Here is a 19,975-nt window from a genome sequence, read left to right on the forward strand (position 1 = left end):
TTGTTTAGTTGCTTCTAAACAAAAGTCCTTCAGGACTAAGCACTACTGTCTGTTTCCCTGAACTAGACATGTGCACCAACGTATTAGTTGGTTGGTTAATTCACTTAACCAAATAGCTACACTATTAAAAATAGAGGCTATAATAAAGGCTCTTATGCTACTTTCCGTGAAGAGCTGGCCGAGGCAGATTACAACGTAAATGTCGGGGCAGCGGTGTTTCTGAGCACGCGCGTACCTCCGGTCAAACCTAGCCGCTTCCTTTGAGCTAGCTGGTCCCACACACACACTAGCAGCTATTTCACGAAAAACAATTGAATACGCACACAGCCACTGTAGCCCAGGCACAGTAGTATTAAATACATGGTGCTACACACAGTTAGAGCTCGCTCTATTTTAACAGTTCGTTTCACAAAAGTTACGATTGCTCATTTCAATCTATCTTAGCCTCACACGGGGCGCCATTATGTAAAGGGTTTGCTCGTTTAAAGATAGAAATACTTAATTTATAATAAAGTATGTAGTTCTTGGGGCACCACCTCTTATTGTTAAAGGGATAGAGGAAACCTTATTGAATAATATTTAAATAATAGCCTTCGTAATAATCAGTCTAATCTTAAGGAATGAATTCGTTCTAAGAGTAGAGCCAATCGTAACATCAGTGAACACGCACGTCAAAATATCTTTACAATGAATTTATTCAAGTAAGGTAAACAGATCTTATGAAAAGTTGGATTATGGGTTTGATATGAGAGATTGGTTTCAATGAACAGAATGAAATGGTCTAACTTAAAGAAAGGCAGAAATTGTACAGTCAGTGATTACATCCTTACAAATCATAAACAGAGCTCACGCCAATGCCATGTCGAGGAGGAAAGAGCGTTAGCCATAGTTACGTTTGATCAGGGGTTGATCAATGATGTTGAGGGCGGTTTGCGCCAAAGGTCCATTTGAAGAATCTGAAGTCACAGCGCGGCTGCGCTGGGTCATGTGACTGAGTCTGCGGGATCTCAGTGAAGTCGCATTTGGAATTGCGTTTTTGGTCCTTCTGTTGAAACGTCCCGATAGTGACGCGTTCACTATGAAGTTGAATCTCAGGAGAAGCTTGGCGACGTCCTTTGGAACGCCAATCCTGATGGCGTTCATGCCATGGTCGGTTTCGCTGGAGTCTGAGATTGATGGTCATCTTAGGGCTTTATACAGTTCGAGGGAGGACCCGTCTGGGGTCAGATGTGGATTGGGGGAAGCTGGGTTCTCAACTCCCCCCTCCTTCCTTCACACCTACCAAAGGTGTGATCTGATCTTTGGCTGGTTCATTCGATGGTTCAAATATTGTTCTGGACATCTTGGTACAGTTACAAAATATAGTTGAATGATTGTTTTATTATGATAGCTTCGTGTAGATACCAAGAATGACGTGGTTATCTTTCAGGAAGAAGGAGTTGTTACTAGAATCAAGATTTCAGTGAACACAACATTAAAACAAAGTAACAAACATAACACAAATATCCCTCTCATAATTCTCCACCTTGTACTCTTGTGGTAAAGGTGAAGTCTCAAGCACTTTCCTCAAAAGTTCTGATCAAGGTATGTTCTTTGTTCAAATCGCCGCCGAAACGGATAGCAAATGGTCGCTGGAGACGTGTTGTCTAAATCAGGCCCTTTGAAGCTTGCAAGCTAGCAGGAGGGCTGATTAGGTAGATTGGGGAGGCCCCCCCCCCCATTCTATGGTTCCTTTGCATCGGCGTTTGGTGGGTAATCAGCATACTGAGGGTGTCACAAGGGCTGATTCTGATGTGATTGAATCACTCTTCAGGTGTGGCAAGATGTTGGCTCCGTGTGGTCTTGTGGACCTCACTACACCCCCGTGGAACCCCCCTGTCCTGGGCTAGACAGGCCTGTAGTCTTACTGCGTGTGTGTGTGTGTGTGTAGGTCCTGGGCCACATGATCGACGTGCGTCTGAAGAGCCCCGGCTGGATCAAGAGCCTGGAGGACGAGATGAGCGTGGAGCGGATCTGCGGCACCATCCCCACCTCGGCCAGCTCCTCCCTGCTGGCCGAGGACGCGGACATGGCGGACGACGACTACGACATGGAGGGTGAGGAGGAGGAGGAGGAGTGGGGGGGGGGGAGGGGGGGGGAGGAGGAGGAAGGATGCGCTCTCTAGGATGAGTCAGCAATTTGTCTGATTTGACGATTCAGCTTCTGAAAATGTCTGGGACGGAAAAGGTTAACAAACGGCACTGGCTTTCGTTGATCTTATTATTATTATTATTATATTATTCTCCTAATGGTCTCTGACTCCTCCCCTTTTGTCAGGTGACGTGGACGAGGAAGTGGAGGAGATCCTTCCCCAGCACCTGCAGCCTGGGGCGGGCTCCTCCGGGGCGGGCTCCTCCCCCGTCCCTTCCCCCCGGGGCAGCCCCTGCCACTCCCCCACCCACGGGGAACCCTCAGCCCCCAGCCGGCCCAGCAGGGCCCCCCCACGCACTGCCGGGCCCCCACAGGGTAACACACACACACACACATACACACACTGAGCCTCAACAAAGTCAAATGCCCACACACGTACTGAGCTTCTACTCATGGGAATCGTACACACACACACACACTAGTTGTTATGGTTAGCATGATGCATTTAGGTAACATTGCGTGACATTGAAAGCTTGTTTTTGCCCTGTGTTGAATGTGTGGAAGGAGCTCTAAGCCCGGCCGTTTGCAGAAGGAGCTCGGAAGGTGAAGTTGCGGTGTTTAGACTAGAGGTGCTTTGTTGTGACAGAACCTAGCGTGTGGGTTTGAAAATAGCCGTGTGCTGTGTGGACCTCAATATCGCTGGCTCCTCTTCCAAAAAATAAACAGAAGGAGCTGAAGCTGAAATACATTTTCCAGTGTCACATTCAGATGTTACGTCCTTTAAATGGAGCATCTCAAAGACACACAAAAATCTATCAGCGGTTGGGAGTGCAGCCAAAGGCTTTGTTGCCGTCTATTCGTGTTTTTCTGTCACCAAATCAGAAATGACCTCACATCTGACAGGAGAGTCTCATCCTGGGCTGAAGAATGGACTGTCATAACTGTCCTCTGTCTCTCTCTCTGTCTCTCTCTTTCTCTCCCTCTGTCTCTCTCTCTGTCTCTCTCTCTCTCTCTCTCCCTCTGTCTCTCTCTCCCTCTGTCTCTCTCTCTGTCTCTCTCTCTCTCTCCCTCTGTCTCTCTCTCCCTCTCTGTCTCTCTCTCTCTCTCTCTCTCTCTCTCTCCCTCTGTCTCTCTCTGTCTCTCTCTCCCTCTGTCTCTCTCTCCCTCTCTGTCTCTCTCTCTCTCTCTCCACAGGGTGTCCAGCCGAGTACCAGCCGGGCGGTCCCCCATCCCAGGGAACGGAGCCCAGGCGCCCCCCTCCCCCCCGGCCCAACGCCCCCCCGGCCAGACCGGCCCCCCCGCAGCGCCCCCCGCCCCCCTCAGGTACAAAACCCCGCGACCCCCCCCCCCCCACACACACACCCCAAGCTCTCCTCTGCTGTGCTGACGTCCTCCGGACGCCACGTCCCTGGAGAGCTAGCCTTTCAAACGGCGAACCCTAACCCCAGCGTCCCTTCCGACCCCACGTACACCTGGTTCAGCTCGTCAACCGGCTCTTTGCGAGAATCGGGCGTGCTAGATTAGAGGGAGAGCACAGCGAAGGGCGGCTCTTCTGAATCTGGGTTGGGAGAGGCCCGGCATGCCATCCAGTGGGGGGGGGGGGGTCATTGCTTGTTTTTGCGTGCGAAGCAAACGGGGTGCTGTAACGACTGTTCTGTTGGCTGTTCTGTGCCCTCATCCTCCCTCGCCTTGCTCCTGAAGGAGAGAAAAGCCCCCTGCCGTACAGGAGAGAGCTGGGAGGTAAATGTTCGTGTGGTGGCCACTTGACGTGCCCGTCCCCAAGCGCAGAGCTGACCCTCCCGTGTGTGTGTGTGTTTTCGGGATATCGTAGTCCAGTCTCTAGGTGTCGTAGGTAGTTCCTTAGCGGCCCCCCCTCCTCCTGACCCAGAGCGGCGTCCGCATGAGAACGCGCCCGGGTCTGGGCTTTTCCGTCGCCTAGGTAACTGGAGGTTTGGGGGTCCCGCACTCGTCTTGGTGTTTCGTCCCAGGTGGTAGCTTGTTGTGGAATGTGGTGAATCGAGCGTGTCTGCGTGTCCGTGTCTCCCCCTTTCCCCTTTTCCAGTCACGAAAAAAAAAAAAAAAGGACAGAACGCCGTGGTGATGTAAATATTGTCAATATTGGGGGGGGGGGAGAGACGGGTAAAGACGCCATTGACTGTCCTTTTCTCCAAGACTTCGAAGATCTCCACGGCCCCTACCTTGGCAGGAGGAGGGCTAGCGAAGGTAACAGAACGTTTGTGTGTGTCGATGTCGTGGCTCTGTGAGCGAGCAGGAAACCGCCCCCCCCCCCCCCCCCCATAGAACAAACCAGGAAGTCCTCTGTGGTTTCTAATAGAGCCATAGTTTGTGTTTTGGCGCTGTAGAGGAACATAAATGTGACGATGTCGTGGTGATTTAGAAGGCAGCCCCGGGAACGTTACCGTAGTCCAGGGTTGCGGTGTGTTCTGAACCTTGGCAGCTTCACAACCTTGTCAGCAGGTTGTGAGAGTGTGATGTGTGTTGCTGATAGCACTCCCGGTAGTCTAAGAGGTGGTGAAAGTGGTTGGAGAAGGTGTGTGTGTGTGTAGGATAGTGTACACCACATCAAACCCGCTGCTCGGTGGCGTTAAACTGGCCCAGCTGCTCCCTCTAGTGGTAGAATACTTCCTCAGCTCCTAATATTCCATCTCATTTCCTTTGTGCTGCCAAGGATCAAAAAGCCCTGCGATGGCTAGGCCAGACGCTGCCGGTGAGTAATGAGGGCGGAGAGGTGTGTGTGTGGGAGGTGTGTGTGTGTGTGAGAGAGAGAGGTGTGTGTGTGTGTGTGTGTGTGTGTGTGTGTGTGTGTGTGTGTGTGTGAGAGAGAGAGAGAGAGAAGTGGGTGTGGGGTGTGTGTGTGTGAGAGAGAGAGAGAGAGAGAGAGAAGTGGGTGTGGGAGGTGTGTGTGTGTGTGAGAGAGAGAGAGAGAGAGAGAGAAGTGGGTGTGGGAGGTGTGTGTGTGTGTGAGAGAGAAGTGTGTGTGTGTGTGTGAGAGAGAGGTGTGTGTGTGGGTGTATGGAGGCAGGAAAAAAGGTGATTAGTATTCTAGTCATAGCTCTAGTATCTCTCTGTGTCTGGGCGACGGTGTGTCTGTGTTAAGGGCTCCAACCCTTTGTTGACTACTGTCAATCATGTTTTGTGTACAAGGTCGAGGCCCACCAGGAGTCGGGGGCGTTCCCAGACCAGTGAGTAACCATTAACAGCTCTCCCTCAAACAATGAACCCTATGAATCAGGCAACCATGAAAAAAAATATGACTTCATTAATTTCCTTAAGTAATTGATCTGTTGAGATGAGTTACAGTTGATGTAGCAGTTGCAGTAAAAACTCAAAGCTGCAACGTCAAACCAAGCTAAATCCTCCAGCCTCCGTTCTGACAGAGCGTCCTAAACCCTCTCCCTCGTCCCTCCCAGAACATTCCACCGCGGGCCGGCGTGATCAGCGTGCCCCCCCAGGGCCGTGCCCTGCCCCCCTCCCACCCTGGAGCTCCCAGGCCCACCCCAGAGGTGCACCCCGGGGCCCCCCGGACCATCCCGGACACCCACCCTGGGGCCCCAAGACCCGGCCCCGACGCCCCCGCCAAACCTGTCGACCTGCCTCTGGGTGAGAACACACATACATACACACTCACACACACACACTCTCAAACACCAGCCCTCCAAGTCTCTCTGTGTTCTGTTTTGACAGCATTGCAATAACAGCTTTGTTGCCAAGCCAGCTAAATAAAGACTGCTGTATAATCATGTCTTCACCCCCTCCAGGCCCCCCGCCCACCGCGGCCCCTCCAGTGAGGCCCCAGGCCACTGCCTCTCCCATGCAGAACCCCATGGTGCCCCAGGCCACTGCCTCTCCCATGCAGAACCCCATGGTGCCCCAGGCCACTGCCTCTCCCATGCAGAACCCCATGGTGCCCCAGGCCACTGCCTCTCCCATGCAGAACCCCATGGTGCCCCAGGCCACTGCCTCTCCCATGCAGAACCCCATGGTGCCCCAGGCCATTGCCTCTCCCATGCAGACACCCATGGTGCCCCAGGCTGCCCCCAGCCTCCAGCACCAGCTCCCCCCGCGCATGCAGCCCAGCATGCAAGCCCCTATGCTGCCCCAGATGGCCCCGGGCCCCCCCCAGGCGGGGTCAGCCACTGCCGTGCCCCTCCCCCAGGGCCTGGCCTCCCCCAAGCCCCCGCCGCGCTCCCGTTCTTCCCACGGCCTGCCACCAGAGGGCGCGGCCCCCACAGCGGCCCCCCCAGCCCAGGTCAGTACCTACACCACCCCCTCTTCTCCTCGATTCTCTCCTCAGGGAACATGCGTTCCGTTAAATGGACAAATATGGAAGCAATGTTTTCCGCCGGTAGACCGTGTTAAGCGCAAACGTGTTTTTCTCGCCCCTCTGTCGCTCTCTGCCTCCCTCTTTCCTCCTCCCTCCCTCTTTCTCTCCATCCTCCCTCTCTCTCTCTCCCCCTCTCCCTCTCTCTGCCCCCACCTCTTTCCAGTCAGTTCTTCTCTCATAGCTTGTAATAGATAATGTTCTTGGTCTATCTGCTATGCCTGTCCCCCTCTGCCTCTGTCCCCCTCTTAGTCTCTCTCTCTCTCTCTGTCACCCTCTCTCCCTCCCTCCCACTCTGAGTCTGATGCATGTGTCTCTCTCTCTCTCTCAAGCCGGAGCAGCCCTCAGGGTGACAGGTATTTGATCTATCCACCCGATCCCTCCATAGCCCCGCCCCCCCTCGTATGACGCCCGCTCATACATGACTGTAACACACATGTTCTAGTTGATTTCCCCCCCTCCGTTCCCCCCCCCCCCCCCCTCCACGTGTCTTTCCTCCGTTTTTCTCTTGAGTTCTTCTCCGCCTCGATGTGTCACCTCATTCGGTTCAGCCTGGTCATAGTGCATCTCTCTGTGGACGGCTCGTGGATCGATTGAATTCACGATTTTATTTCATAACTCTTTTTTTTTCCAGTTGTGGATCTTCTGTCGTTTTTTTGGGGGTTTTTTTGCCCAACATTCAAATGTCCTCTTGGACAATCCTCAGCTTTGATGTTGGCGTTCTGTTATTATTTCTTTCATCAATGGTCCCCTCATATGTGCGCCGCTTTGATCCACATTCCAAAGTAGAACACATGTTTAATGGCCATGTCGTTATTTTTTATCATTATTTTATGTCTTTATCAAAGATGTTCTGGAAGTATGGCTGGCTTTCACTGGCTATCATTTGTTCACCTATAGTCTGTGTTACTGTTATTTGTGTAAATACTAAAGCAGAAATAGATAGACTTCTGTCTGTATGTATTTTGGGTTCAGCCGTAGAAACTAGCTACGTTCGTCATAGATAAACCTATAACATGTTTATGTGACTACCAACACTAACTACCAATTATATTAACTTGTCAATCAAGAGAGAACTCAAGTTAGTTCAGTGTGTTTCAGCCTTGCCTCTGATTGGTCCCTCTCATGCCACTTCCTCCCCTGCAGACCAATGGGATGAACGGAATCCAAAGAGAAGCACAATGGAAGCCCGCCCCTTTCGACACGCCTGACCTGCTCTCCGCCTCCTCCTGGCTCAACACCCAGTCCCTCACCCGAGGCACCTCCCTGCGGGCGCCTCCCTCCGTGCCTGGCCCCTCCTCCTCCTCCGGGACCCTCCCCTCCTCCTTCTCCCTGGACTCGGCCCCTCTCTCCGCCCTGCTCGGGCCCGCCTCCCACTCCTCCTCGTCCTCCTCCGCCTCCTCCCTCTCCGCCCCCTCCCCCCTGGCGCCGTCCCTCCTCCCCCCTCCCCCGGTCCCGTCCCGGAGCCGGTCGCAGGAGGCCCTGCTGCGCGTCTCCCCCAACCCCTTCCTGACGGAGCCCGTCCCGGCCCGGCCCAACAGCACCAACCCCTTCACGGGCCCTCAGGCCCAGCAGAGCCAGCGGCGCTCCCTCACCCCCGACTTCCAGGCGCGGGCCTCCGGGCCGGGCCTCCAGAGGACCATGTCTGCCTTCACCCAGCCCCTCATCCCCAGCCCTGCCCCGGCCTTGCTCCCTACCCTGACCCCCACCCCGGCCCCGGTTCCTCCTCGCCCTCTCAGCAGAACCATGTCCCTCTTCGTGCAGTCGTCCACCCTCCTTCCCCCTGCCTCGGCGCCTCTTCTCTTCATCCCGGCCCCCGCCCTGCCAGCCGTGGCCCCTTCCACCATCCCCGCCGCCCACCCCCAGCCTCCCCCGCCCGGGAAACGCCACCAGTGGGTCACCTTCGACGAGGAATCCCACTTCCCCTCCCAGACCAAAGCTCCGCCGGCCGCGGCCCCCATCTTCCCCTCCGGCTCCTCGCTCCCCCAGACCCAGACTCTGTTCCCCTGCTCGGGCTTCGACTCCGACCCCGGCTGGGGCGGCTCCTCCGCCGTCCCCTCCCTCCCTCCCCCCGTCCCAGCCAGGACTGCCCCCGGCCACCCCCAAGTCCCGGCCCGGCCCAGCGACGGCCTCCTCTTCCCCAAGGAGCTCACCGAGAGATAGGACCCCCACCGTGTCATGTACAGAGCATATCTAGATGTATAATAGAACTATGATGTGTGTGTGTGGTTTGTACAAAGGCTAATGTATTTACAAAGTCAAGAGTGTTTTGCTTCCAAATCCAACAAAAGGATATATTTCTCACCTTTAGAGCAGTTAAGTGGGCACCAAATGTGTGTTGGGTCCTGTTAAAGGCGACCCCCCCCCCCCCCCCCAACATCCCCCAGCTCCCAACTCGGATATGAACAATTGTGAATATAAATGGTTCGGATTTTATTTTTGTTCTTATCGTCGTGACCCGGAAACATGTGCCTGTGTCTATATCGTTGTGTCAAGTCTCTATCTATGCGCACAAATGTGGCTGAAACCTCCTGTGCAATATCGTCCGCAGCCGTGTCGTATCGCACTCCGCGCCGCTCGGAGGCGCTCCCGCGTAATCGCCATGACGACCACACTCACCCCTCGGGACACCGCTGTCAAGTCAGCTGGCCCTAGCCCCGTCCTTCCTGTGAGAAAGTTTCACTTCCTGTTTCCCCCCCCCTCCCCACTGCTTATTCTGCGGCAGGATGCTCGCTTTGCATGGGAATAGTATGGGCCACGAAACGCTATTTCCTGCTAAGAGACTCCTCCCCTTCCACTCAGCCACTCACAGACCACTGGCCTGCCCAGGCGTGCGTTCCCAGTCTGTTGCAGTGTGTCTGCGTGTCTCACCCCCAGCCACTAGGGGGCTAGGGTGGTTCCTCAAGAATGTAAAGTGATCGTCGTTGCTCCCGTGTCGGGGAGGGGGGGGGGGAACGCAATGAGGAAGACGAGACGTTGTTACAACCAATCGCGCCGCGAACCTCCGCACGACCCGTGGTCAGGATCTGACCCCGTACCAGTCCCCACGTCCTCTCCCTGATCTCCGTTCGTCCGTAGAAACGATGTGTTTAGCTGGGTGAATTCGCCGTGTGGTCCTGTTCTTCCAGTACATAGCGGCCGTCGTTACCTGCGCGTCTTCGGCGCAGAGGGATTCGAAACGCCGCGTTCGCGTCGAGCGTGTCTCGCGAGGACGTGAGCGTGTATGTGTACCGCGTGACGGTCCTCCAGTGTGTACGCTTGAGGGCCCCGCCATCTCACGACAGGGAACTCATGGAAGATGACGACGGCTCCGGCCCTCATCCTCCTCCACCTCCCTTCTCCTCCGTGTGTTTAGGACATGGTAAACCAGTGGTTTGGTTTGGTCCATTTTTATCCAGAGCTTGGAACCTTCCAGTGCTGTAAATTCTGAGAATGTTGTGTGTTGCTTCTGTTTGGACAGGCGAAGAGGTGGTATTATCTAATACGTCTTCACAGGCCCACAAGGCTGAATCGGACCCCAGACATATCTGACAGGAAACAATCGCGGGCGGCTTCTGTGGCGTGTTACAAAACGTGTATTTTTCCGCATTTTAATTTCTCGCAAAGATTAACTATTTTCTTCTTCTTTTTCAAACAGATGTAACTCATGATGAATATTTATTATCGGTACCGTGGTGAAGACGTACCTGTGTTGTATTTGAGTTGTGTTGTCTGTCGTAGTGTGTGTGGTGTGTGTGTTCTGTGCGTGAGCGTGTACAGTGTTGGTGGGGAGCGTGTTATCTATCACAGTTTTCCACCTAAACGTTCCTCAATGACTTCTCTAAAGTCTGTGCTCCAACCGACCAGGGTCATTTACAGAGATGCGGTGAGGAAAAAGTATTGGAACGAATTCATGTGCATTTGATTCGCCTTGGGCTCTGCACTGATGAAAGTGATCCACCGGTCTCAAAAGCAGTAAGCCAAATCGGGTGCAACCAACGAGTTCACAGTGTTGGAAAATGGTAATCGACCCAGATCTGTCACAGTCACTAAAATGAACTAATATTTGAGCTTCTTTGTCTTCTCCTTATGCAGGGGGAAACAAACATGTATCTTTGTATGGTTTCACACTGGAAGACAAACTTCTCATTAGTAATGACACTCAGTAACGGGGGGACTGCCCTGTTGCGGTTCCAGCGTATCCAACCACAACCCCCCCCCCCCCTAAAATACTGTTTAAATGTGAGGTGGGGCTGATCTCCACAGCACAGCCATACTGCTTTCAGGTGCATCTCTCATCATGTATCGGAGGTGAACGGTGATATCTAGGCCTCTCCTGCGTGCCGTCTTCCCTGACCTGTGGTTGGTCCCCCTCCACATTCCCTGACCTGTGATTGGTCCCCTCCACATTCCCTGACCTGTGATTGGTCACCTCCACATTCAGAGACACTTGATGGTGGATGTGGGCACTTAGTGTTCGCCCTGTCTGTTGTGAGTGTGTGTTGAAAGGTGTTCTTGTCAAAATCCATTGACACATATACAAATAATAAAAAATAAAAAACACGAATGCAATTGTCACGACACCATATGGAGTATCTAACCGTGTGGCGGAATGTCATTAGTATTTTCTCCTGCGAGTTTCTCAGTGAGTGACAGGGGGGTGGCATTGGCATGTTGGGTAGGTCTACCGTGGTTGTTTTGTGTAAAGAGCAGTATGAAGAAACTCAACCCCTTCCCATGCCCCCTTAGACTTGAAACACACGCGTTCTGTACCAGCTTGAGGGGTTCTGTTTTTTCAAACGGAGCTGGGTAGTGCAGGGAGGGTCAGAGATCAGAGTCTTAAAATGCCAGCTAACTAATGCTTCTCCTACATATTGTGCTTTGTCCAAACCATGTACCAGCTGTGTCATCACTGCAATCCAAGGCTCTGGGTTGAGATTGTTGACACTCTTAAGGCAGTACACTGTAAGCAAGTGGATGATGTCTGCCTGCGTACAAACTTGTATTGGTAATTGGAGATTATGTAACCACTTAAACACAATTATTATGCTATTGAGACATGTGCAGTAAGTAGCTGAAGCGTTATCTGTAGAAATTTAGCCAGCGCTTCATGTCATGTTGAACAAGAGATTTTATAGGAAACAAATGTACTTCTTTGTGAGGTGGGTGTCCCTTTATAACTCATAGTAAAGAAAATTGTGTGTGTTGTTGACCATATTCTGTGTGTATTAAAGAAAACAAGAACATTGCAATTCATGTATTAGTATGAAAAGGTTCTGTAATTTCAGTGCACATCGTATTGCACAATTCTGTATTAAGCAATTTGTGTTGTATGTATGCAATAATAAATGTAAATTGACCTGAATGTTGCTGTGTTTTGTGTTTTCTGCAGCATGTTGAACTTAAATAATGTATTGAAGTACTGGTCAAATCGTACCTCAAACGCATTACATTACATTTTGGGCTAATGCAAAACGTCAGATCCAAGTCCATCACTCTAGTGCGGGGGTACTCAATAGGCGGACTCCGGTCCGGATCCGGACCCAGACGCAATACAATTTGGACCGAAGCCTCAACATTCTAATTTAGTCATGATCCAAGCGAGTTTTCATTGGTGCGTGATTTCGCGAGCAGTGTCTATTTTTTTTGCCTCCCCTTTCGAATTCAGAATTCAAATTACTAGACAAGAAATCGATTTTGAGGGGTATTACTCCATAGACCTCCATTCATTCTGCACTCGCTCATTAGTGCCCTCATGTGGAACTGCAACCAGTTCAGAACCCGGAAGTTTCCCGAGAGTCGCAGTTCTCCCCATATTAAACATTCTCTGGTATTGTTCTGCAACACTGATTTGTATCATAGTCTATGATCTGTATGTACGGAGAAATGAGTTGAGAATAGAATGCCTTCTTCAAGTCATATGAATCCCAGTAAGTTTGGGGCATGATATACTATCAAATGGACCACGTTCTTAAATTGTGTTTTAACTTCTGTATACTGTAACATTTTACATCTCCAGTTTGTTTTTCTGTACTCTTACAGTGTCCACCACAACCTGGATCTTGGTGGCTGTGGCTGTGGCTGTGGCTGTGATTGTGGCTGCGACTGGTGTTGGTTCTGGTTCTGGTGCTCGTTCTCGTGCTGCGGTTGTGTCTGGTCCTGTGGCTGGTGCTGTGTCTGGTCCTGCGGCTGGTGCTGTGTCTGGTCCTGCGGCTGGTGCTGTGGCTGGTGCTGTGGCTGGTGCTGTGGTAGTGGCTGTGGCTGTGGCTGGTCTGTGGTTCAGAGAAAGACAAAAAAGGAAATAACGAAATGAGGAGAGAGGCTGAGGAGAGAGCACGTGGAGAAAGAGAGAGCGAGAAGGCCGTTGTCGGGGCTGCAGAGAAAGTACATGAAGAAAGGGTCAAATGGACTGGAGAGAAGAGGCAAAGCATCTAACACAGAGAACCTACTCAACTGCAGCCGTATATGCAGGACATGGAATGTTTATGAAAAGTAATTTAAAATGAACAGTCTATAGTCTATATTAGTTCAAGTTCAAGTCTTTTATTGTCAGATGCACAGACTAACACAGGGTCAGACTGTCTACCAGCCAACACCTCAGTCTCTTTACAACACTCCTTAGTCACAGAGCAGCTTGACTTGGCGTCTCTGAAAGCTTTCCTGTCCAGGATGGTGTTTCCTGAGGAACATTTGCCAACACCAGTATTTCCAGCTGAGTCGCTCCGACCGTGCCGAGCAACACAAAGTGTTGTTCTGAACACCTGACAAACAACATGTAAGATGTTAGATGCAGATTGGAGAGTTTAACGTAGCCCTTGTTACGCATGCAGGTCTCCCCTATATGCGTTTGGGGTTTCTCCCTCCTGTAGTCTCCCCAGGTGCTCCCTATGTTCCTGATTGTGCTCCTTGGTGTTTCCCGCCTTGCCTGACTGAGGAGGGACCAATCAGCGGACACCCGTCCTAATTGCCTCACACCTACATAGTATAAGAACCCAGTCGGTTGGATCTCCAAGAGAAGACTTTGGTTCTCCACCACATTGTCACACTTGACATACATACACTTCATGCACGCATTCCACACTTAGTTCAGCGTACTTCTCACTTTGTCATACTTGTTTCATGTGAGTATGTATTGCTGTGGGGTATTGTTTGGTGTTGTCTAGTCGGTTGTTTTCTGTGTTACATTTAGTCATTTACCAGACGCTCTTATCCAGAGCGAGTGAATGTTGTTGGTGTTGTTGGTTAGTCCCTGTTAGAACCTGTGTGTATTGTTTGTCCCTGGGGAAAGGGGGTTCTTAGCAAGTCGCCCTTGGGCATGCACAACTTGAGATACAACTTTGTCTAAAAACACTAGTTAGAACTGAGTGTACCACCCACTGTATTTTTGTATGGTCTAGTCTAGTGGAACTTGAGGCAGGCAAATTCAGATTAGGGGTGTTTTGTATATTTTCTTCCATTTCTTGGGTCCAGCTCAGTCCCTTTTCCCTAACCCCTTTACCGTGTGTTTTATATTAAACGTTGATAGGTATTTTTGTATGGGTTAGTCTAGTCTAGTGGATTTTTGTATGGTCTAGTCTAGTGGAACTTGAGGCAGGCAAATTCAGATTAGGGGTGTTTTGTATATATTCTTCCATTTCTTGGGTCCAGCTCAGTCCCTTTTCCCTAACCCCTTTACCGTGTGTTTATATTAAACGTTGATGTTTGACGGTTGCTTTGGTTGTCTGTGTCGATCGTTCTCACTGTGCCTTACACTACACTGATTTGCATGAGTTTAGTGTTACGGGTTTCTGTACCATCTACCCTAGATAGTGGGAACCACAGGGTTCGTAACAGCCCTAGACATAAAATTACCAGATCAGACACATTTGTACAAGCAAATCCACTTGATGGTGGATGTGGGCACTTAGTGTTTGCACTGTCTGTTGTGTGTTGAAAGGTGTTCTCGTCAATTCATTGACACACATATACAAATTTAAAAAACACGAATGCAATTGTCACGAAAACATGGAGTATCTAATTGTGTGGTGGAATGTGATTAGTATTTTCTCCTGCGAGTTTCTCAGTGAGTGACAGGGGGGTGGCATTGGCATGTTGGGTAGGTCTACCGTGGTGGTTTTGTGTAACGAGCAGTATGAAAAAACTCAACCCCTTCCCATGCCCCCTTAGACTTGAAACACACGCGTTCTGTACCAGCTTGAGGGGTTCTGTTTTTTCAAACGGAGCTGGGTCGTGCAGGGAGGGTCAGAGATCAGTCTTAAAATGCCAGCTAACTAATGCTTCTCCTACATATTGTGCTTTGTCCAAACCATGTACCAGCTGTGTCATCACTGCAATCCAATAGTAATTCATAGTAAAGAAAAGTGTGTGTTGACCATATTCTGTGTGTATTAAAGAAAACAAGAACATTGCAATTCATGTATTAGTATGAAAAGGTTCTGTAATTTCAGTGCACATCGTATTGCACAATTCTGTATTAAGCAATTTGTGTTGTATGTATGCAATATGTATACCTGAATGTTGAGTTTTTTACATATCACTCGAGTGTTTTCCACCCATCTTTCTTTCCCAAACAGGCACAACCAATCTGGCGCTTTTATTTTGAAATTGTACAACCAAAATCATTACCCGGAAGTACTGCTTTAGTTTCTTACTAGACCCAAGGTTAGACACTCGCACAGATATTTTGGCTGTGACTTTGTTCATCTTTATGCTGTTGGAGCTAATACCTACAAGTGTTGTCGGAAAAGGAAACACATTTTGGTATAATCAGGATTAAAACAATACAAACGTAATGTATTCCTTCATGCACCAGTTTATTTCGGGTTGGTATCTTTCTCGTTTACACTTTTGCTAAATTCGTGCTTTCACTTTCTCTAGAAATGGACAATATCGACTGGGGGTCGGCTGTAGATGATGAGTTGACAAAGTAAGACATATAAAACGCGTACAGCTAGATGTACAGGTTGCTAGTGATTTGAAAGCAGGAAGTCGCCTGTCAAGTAGCTAACTTTCACTGTTTTGGTCCGCAGTGCTGCAGGATTCCACGAGCAAACGTGGTCAGACCCCACCACTACTAAGTGGTCTAATGGCTTTAGCTCGACTGCGGTTGACGAGATCGACACATTTGCCGGCGGAGATGGACTCAACGTTCCTCACACAACCTGGAAGGGTCGGATACACGAGGAACAAGGCATTCAGGTAACAGCTGGACTGACTAGACTGTTAAAGTATCTGTATGAACTGAAACATGTCAACAAGTCACCCTGTGTGATCGCGTCCCTTATAGACTGAAGACTGGACCACAGACAGAGAGGTGAACACAGAGCCAAACTGGGAGTCGTTGATGGTATGTCGACAGCCACATGAAAGCACACTACTTAAAATCCTCTAAATTGACCTTCTGTACTATATCCTGATGGGTCGTAGCATAACGTGTCCAAAAGCAAAGACAGCCACGTGTACAATGTCACTTTCCTTTACACATTTCTCCGTCCTTTTCCTAGTTTTTTTTCTCCCACTTTGTGCTTCCCCCTCCAGCAAGCTGTGAAGGACTGCAGCTCTGTCCTGGCCAGACACTACGAGGAGCTCCAGAAGCAGTATAAAGAGGCGGAGGCCGAGCACAGCAGCCAAGTAGACGGCTTGAAGCAGAAGAACGAAGAGAGCAAACGGCAGCAGCAGGTCTGACGGTCCCGTCTGCGTCATCACGGGCTGCGAGCCGCCCACACTAGTCCGTTGTATTGGGTGTTCCTAAGAGCTTTTGAACCGTGTTTGACATTTGTTGGGTTTTTTTTGGGGGGGGGGGGTCAGGCCGTTTTGGACAAGATCGAATCGGTGCACGTGAAGCTGCAGCTGAACTGCAGCAAGACGACCCGCAAGAACTTTGCCGTCAAGAAGCAGGAGCTTAATGCGGAGAGAAGCAGAATGGAGGAGGAGAAGAGCAGGTGAGGGAGGAGAGGGAGGGGTCCTCTGATCAGCAGTCCAATCAGAATAAGGTGGATTTTAATGCATAACCGTGTGTGTGTGTTATCAGACTGACCCAGGAGTTGGAGGAGACCAACAAGAAACTGAGCCTCCTTACAGAAGAACAAGGCGAGGAGAAGTAAGAATATTTAAACATGCATGCACTGAAAACACACCTTAACATAATCCCAAACAGTCCCGGTGCGTGGTTTACTCTTTCACGGTGCAGTCAGTCAGCAATCGAACCTGCCACCCAAACCAGGTCATGTGGTCAATCCTGGCCCTGACACTCTGCTGCCCCCTGCAGGCAGACCTGGGCGCGGGAGCTGTCCGAGCTCAACACGGAGATGGGGCGCCTCCACAGAGAGGCCGAGGAGGCCGGCCTCGCTGCCCTGAGGGACGAGGTCAGTCGGGCTGGACGGTGCCAGTCTGAATCCCCACCTGCTCCACACACACACACACACACAATCCATGTCTACTGATACACAGTGAGACATGTACTTGTAACTGTGAGATGTGGACTTCCTATTGACGTTCGCTGTATGCTCAACAGATGGCTGCCTTGGAGGTGTATAGGGACATGTCCCTGTCACAAGTGAACGACTGGTTGAAGGAAGCCAGGCAATACACTGACACCATCCGGTAACGTACCCGCGCCGACCTTGCGCCTGTTCGAACCATGTCGCCGTCCGATTCGGACCCGGCTGTCCAAAACCTCCCCGTGTTTTTACCGACCGCTTCGTGCCTTCAGGATGGATCCGTCCAAGCAGCACGAGAGGCTGAGGTGGGAGCAGATCCAAGCGGAGGTGCACGGCAGTCTCGTGGGCCTCCAGGTGAGGATCCCGAGGAACCCGTGTGAGGTCTGTCAGTCTGTCAGTGCTCCCCCTAACCCTCCCCATCGCATCTGTCTCCTCTCAGAACCAGTTCAAGGATCATCTTCAGCTGCTGCAAAGTGGCCACAAGTTAGAGAGCCTTCTCACGGTCAACCTGCCGGACCTTCCCCACATCCCTACGGTGGGTGGGTGTGTGTGTGTGTGGGGGGGGGTCGGGGGGTGTGTGCGTGTTTCTGATGGCTCCATCCCTCTCCTCTCCCAGGTGGAACTGGTAATCAGTCAGATGGTCTTGTCACCCAGACTCCCTGTGCAGCATTTCCAGATGGGACCCCCCATGACGATGCCCTTCGCCCCCCAGCACCTTCCATCCTTCCCAGCCCCTGCCAGGGTGACCCCTCCACTCGCCCCGTCCCCATCCCCCTCTCATTCCCCTGGCGCCAGCCTCCCAGCGGTGCCCCCTCCCTCCCAGCCCTCTGCCCAGCCCCCCCCGCCCAGTAACCCCCCACCCGCCGGCAAACTGGACAAGCTGCTGGAGAAACTGGGGGCCAGGTTTCCACTCTGCACCAGGTGAGCTTGTGGGTACGCTGGGATGCTAAAACACCATCTGTACTCGTGCTATAGGGGATGGCGTCTGATGTCGAGCAACTTCACCTTTCCTCTCTCTCTTTTGCCTCTCTACCTCTCTCCCCTCCTTTTTACGTCTCTCTCCCTCCTTCCCCCTCCTCTCTCTGTCCCTCCCTTCCTCTCTCACTCCATCCCTTTTCACCTGTCTCCCCCTCTCCTCCCTCTCTCTCCCTCCCTTTCTACCTCTCACTTCTTCCCTCTCTACTTCTCTCCCCCTCTCCTTCCCTCTCCTCTCTGTCCCTCCCATTCTATCTCTCCCTCCCTCCCTCTGTCTCTACCTCTCACTCCCTCTCTGTCTCCCTTTTCACCTATCTCCTCCTCTCTCTCTCTCTCCCTCCCTTTGTACCTCTCACTCCTTCCCTCTCTACGTCCCTCCCTCCCTCTCCTCTCGTCCATCAGGGCCCAGCTCATGTCTGTGTTGCAGCACATCAAGGTGTCCCGAGGCACCATGGCCGGCATGTCCATGGAGGAGGTCACCCAGCAGGTGGCGCTGAGGCTGGAACAGAACGAGCGAGCGGTGAGGCGGTCTCGCGTGGAAGCGCACGTAGGCACGCGTACGCCGGTCTGGCCCCGACTCTGACTTTGAACCTGAATATTCGCAGCTCCAGGGACCCACCGGGCCTCCTTTCGCAGCCAGGGGCTTTCCTGGCCCGCCAACCCCAATCCAACGCCCCCCAGGCCCCATCCAGAGACCCATGGCCCCTCAGCAAAGACCCGCGGTAGCGCAAGTCTTCAACACCAGGCCGCCTCAGGTACACACTCCTCACAGCCTGTAGACTATTAAGAGTTAGATCAGAGAAATGCATAACTGACAGTATTATATGGCAATACCCTCAGTTTGGTAACTGGCATCCAAAGGTAGCATCGCACACACTTGTTAATGCATTAGGCATGTTATCTCTACTAATGTATCTCCAGTATGTCCAACCTGATGTTCTGCTCTTGTTCTCCCCACGCGTCCAGCCTGCGTCTCACAGCAGTCGTAAACTGTGTCTCATGTGCCAAAACCAAGTGGAGGCGGTCAATCAGCACATCATGAGCTGCAATCACACCGTACACAAGGAGGTGAGACTCTGTACTCTGTACCCTGTGTGTGCTGATGTCACCATCACCGTGGATACCTGTTGCTAAAAGACAGGCGAGCCCGGAGGAAAATTCCATCGTTTTAAATGGGGGGGGGGGGGAAAGATATGTGTTGATTGTTTTCTTCTTCTCTGGTTTTTAGTGCATCAGTGTGTGGCTGCAGTCCAGCAAAAACAACTCCTGCCCCTTCTGCCCAGCTAAATGAAACGGCCCTTGAAAGAAAGAGAGAAATGAAACATTCCCTTTATTGACTGTTGAATAAAGACAACTTTGATTTAAGTTTGACGTTTGATCCCGAAGGTCTATACACTGGTTCAAAGGGATTTTACTTACTTGAGATAAGCTTGTTTTTGCGTCTTTTTTTTTGTGACATCCTTTACATTGTGAGCTTTACATGTTTATATTAAAATCTACACAATGTGGTGTGTTCATTTGAGTTGCATACAAATTGATTTTTTTTTATCATTTCATTTTCCTTCCAGATGGAGGAATTGTACTGATAACTAGACAGGGTGCAATGTCTGGTGAAATTGTGAAGTGTGCTTGCGGCCACTGCAACAACTGAGGAAGTTTGTTTCACTATATTACCTCCAAACCTATTCAGTTAATGTCAAATGTCCATAATGTGCAAATCTGTTTCATATCTATATTGAAATCTTATCTTCTATCTTAATTGATCAGTCCCATAAGGCAGAAATGATATGCTACATTAAAATGTAACTTTAAAAACTTTACTTTACACTGCACTTTAAAGATGTAGCAAAAGAATGCTCAGAACACTTTAAAGATGTTTTCAACATATTCAGTGTGACGAGACGAAAGCTTTCATCCAAAAGCAACTTGGAGGATGTGAACCCCAAACCTCATGATCTGCAGCCAAACACTCTAACCACTGAGCTGTCCTGTGCCTTCCTGAATCCCAGATCTGGACAGTCACACTTCCTCATAATCACCCACTTATTTGTGAAACCACATCTGGCTATGATTTGGTCACAAGCACACTAATTACTCATCGATAAACGTG

General features: G+C 50.9%; 2 protein-coding genes across 8 annotated transcripts in view; both read left to right on the forward strand.

The window, feature by feature from the left end:
• The window catches only part of synj1 (synaptojanin 1), a 28,812-nt gene extending 16,996 nt beyond the window's left edge, over positions 1-11,816 (forward strand). For 4 of the 6 annotated variants that reach the window (XM_062453266.1, XM_062453265.1, XM_062453269.1 and 1 more), the window contains 8 exons: positions 1,931-2,096; positions 2,317-2,505; positions 3,325-3,453; positions 4,820-4,858; positions 5,296-5,333; positions 5,562-5,751; positions 5,910-6,400; positions 7,619-11,816. In XM_062453266.1, coding sequence (XP_062309250.1) covers positions 1,931-2,096; positions 2,317-2,505; positions 3,325-3,453; positions 4,820-4,858; positions 5,296-5,333; positions 5,562-5,751; positions 5,910-6,400; positions 7,619-8,635 — 2,259 coding nt within the window. In that variant the 3' untranslated portion in view covers positions 8,636-11,816. Of the gene's footprint in view, positions 1-1,930; positions 2,097-2,316; positions 2,506-3,324; positions 3,454-4,819; positions 4,859-5,295; positions 5,334-5,561; positions 5,752-5,909; positions 6,401-6,804; positions 6,829-7,618 lie in introns of all 6 variants that reach the window. The other 2 variants (XM_062453271.1, XM_062453270.1) reach the window with 2 other exon arrangements.
• Positions 11,817-15,078: 3,262 nt separating this feature from the next.
• On the forward strand, positions 15,079-19,927 carry rnf214 (ring finger protein 214). 2 transcript variants are annotated; one of them, XM_062453382.1, is made up of 16 exons: positions 15,079-15,239; positions 15,329-15,377; positions 15,481-15,649; positions 15,738-15,797; positions 15,989-16,129; positions 16,259-16,392; positions 16,482-16,550; positions 16,719-16,815; positions 16,965-17,053; positions 17,163-17,244; positions 17,330-17,425; positions 17,507-17,811; positions 18,268-18,385; positions 18,471-18,620; positions 18,832-18,933; positions 19,094-19,927. In XM_062453382.1, the coding sequence occupies exons 2-16, from the start codon at positions 15,331-15,333 to the stop codon at positions 19,154-19,156; spliced, it is 1,722 nt and encodes a 573-aa protein (XP_062309366.1). In that variant the 5' UTR covers positions 15,079-15,239; positions 15,329-15,330; the 3' UTR covers positions 19,157-19,927. The 2 variants fall into 2 exon arrangements, with proteins under 2 accessions (XP_062309366.1, XP_062309367.1); XM_062453383.1 differs by having other exon boundaries at positions 15,083-15,211.
• The last annotated feature ends 48 nt before the right edge of the window (positions 19,928-19,975 follow it).

This window comes from Osmerus eperlanus, chromosome 27 (assembly GCF_963692335.1).
Source record: "Osmerus eperlanus chromosome 27, fOsmEpe2.1, whole genome shotgun sequence".
Lineage (NCBI taxonomy): Eukaryota > Metazoa > Chordata > Actinopteri > Osmeriformes > Osmeridae > Osmerus > Osmerus eperlanus.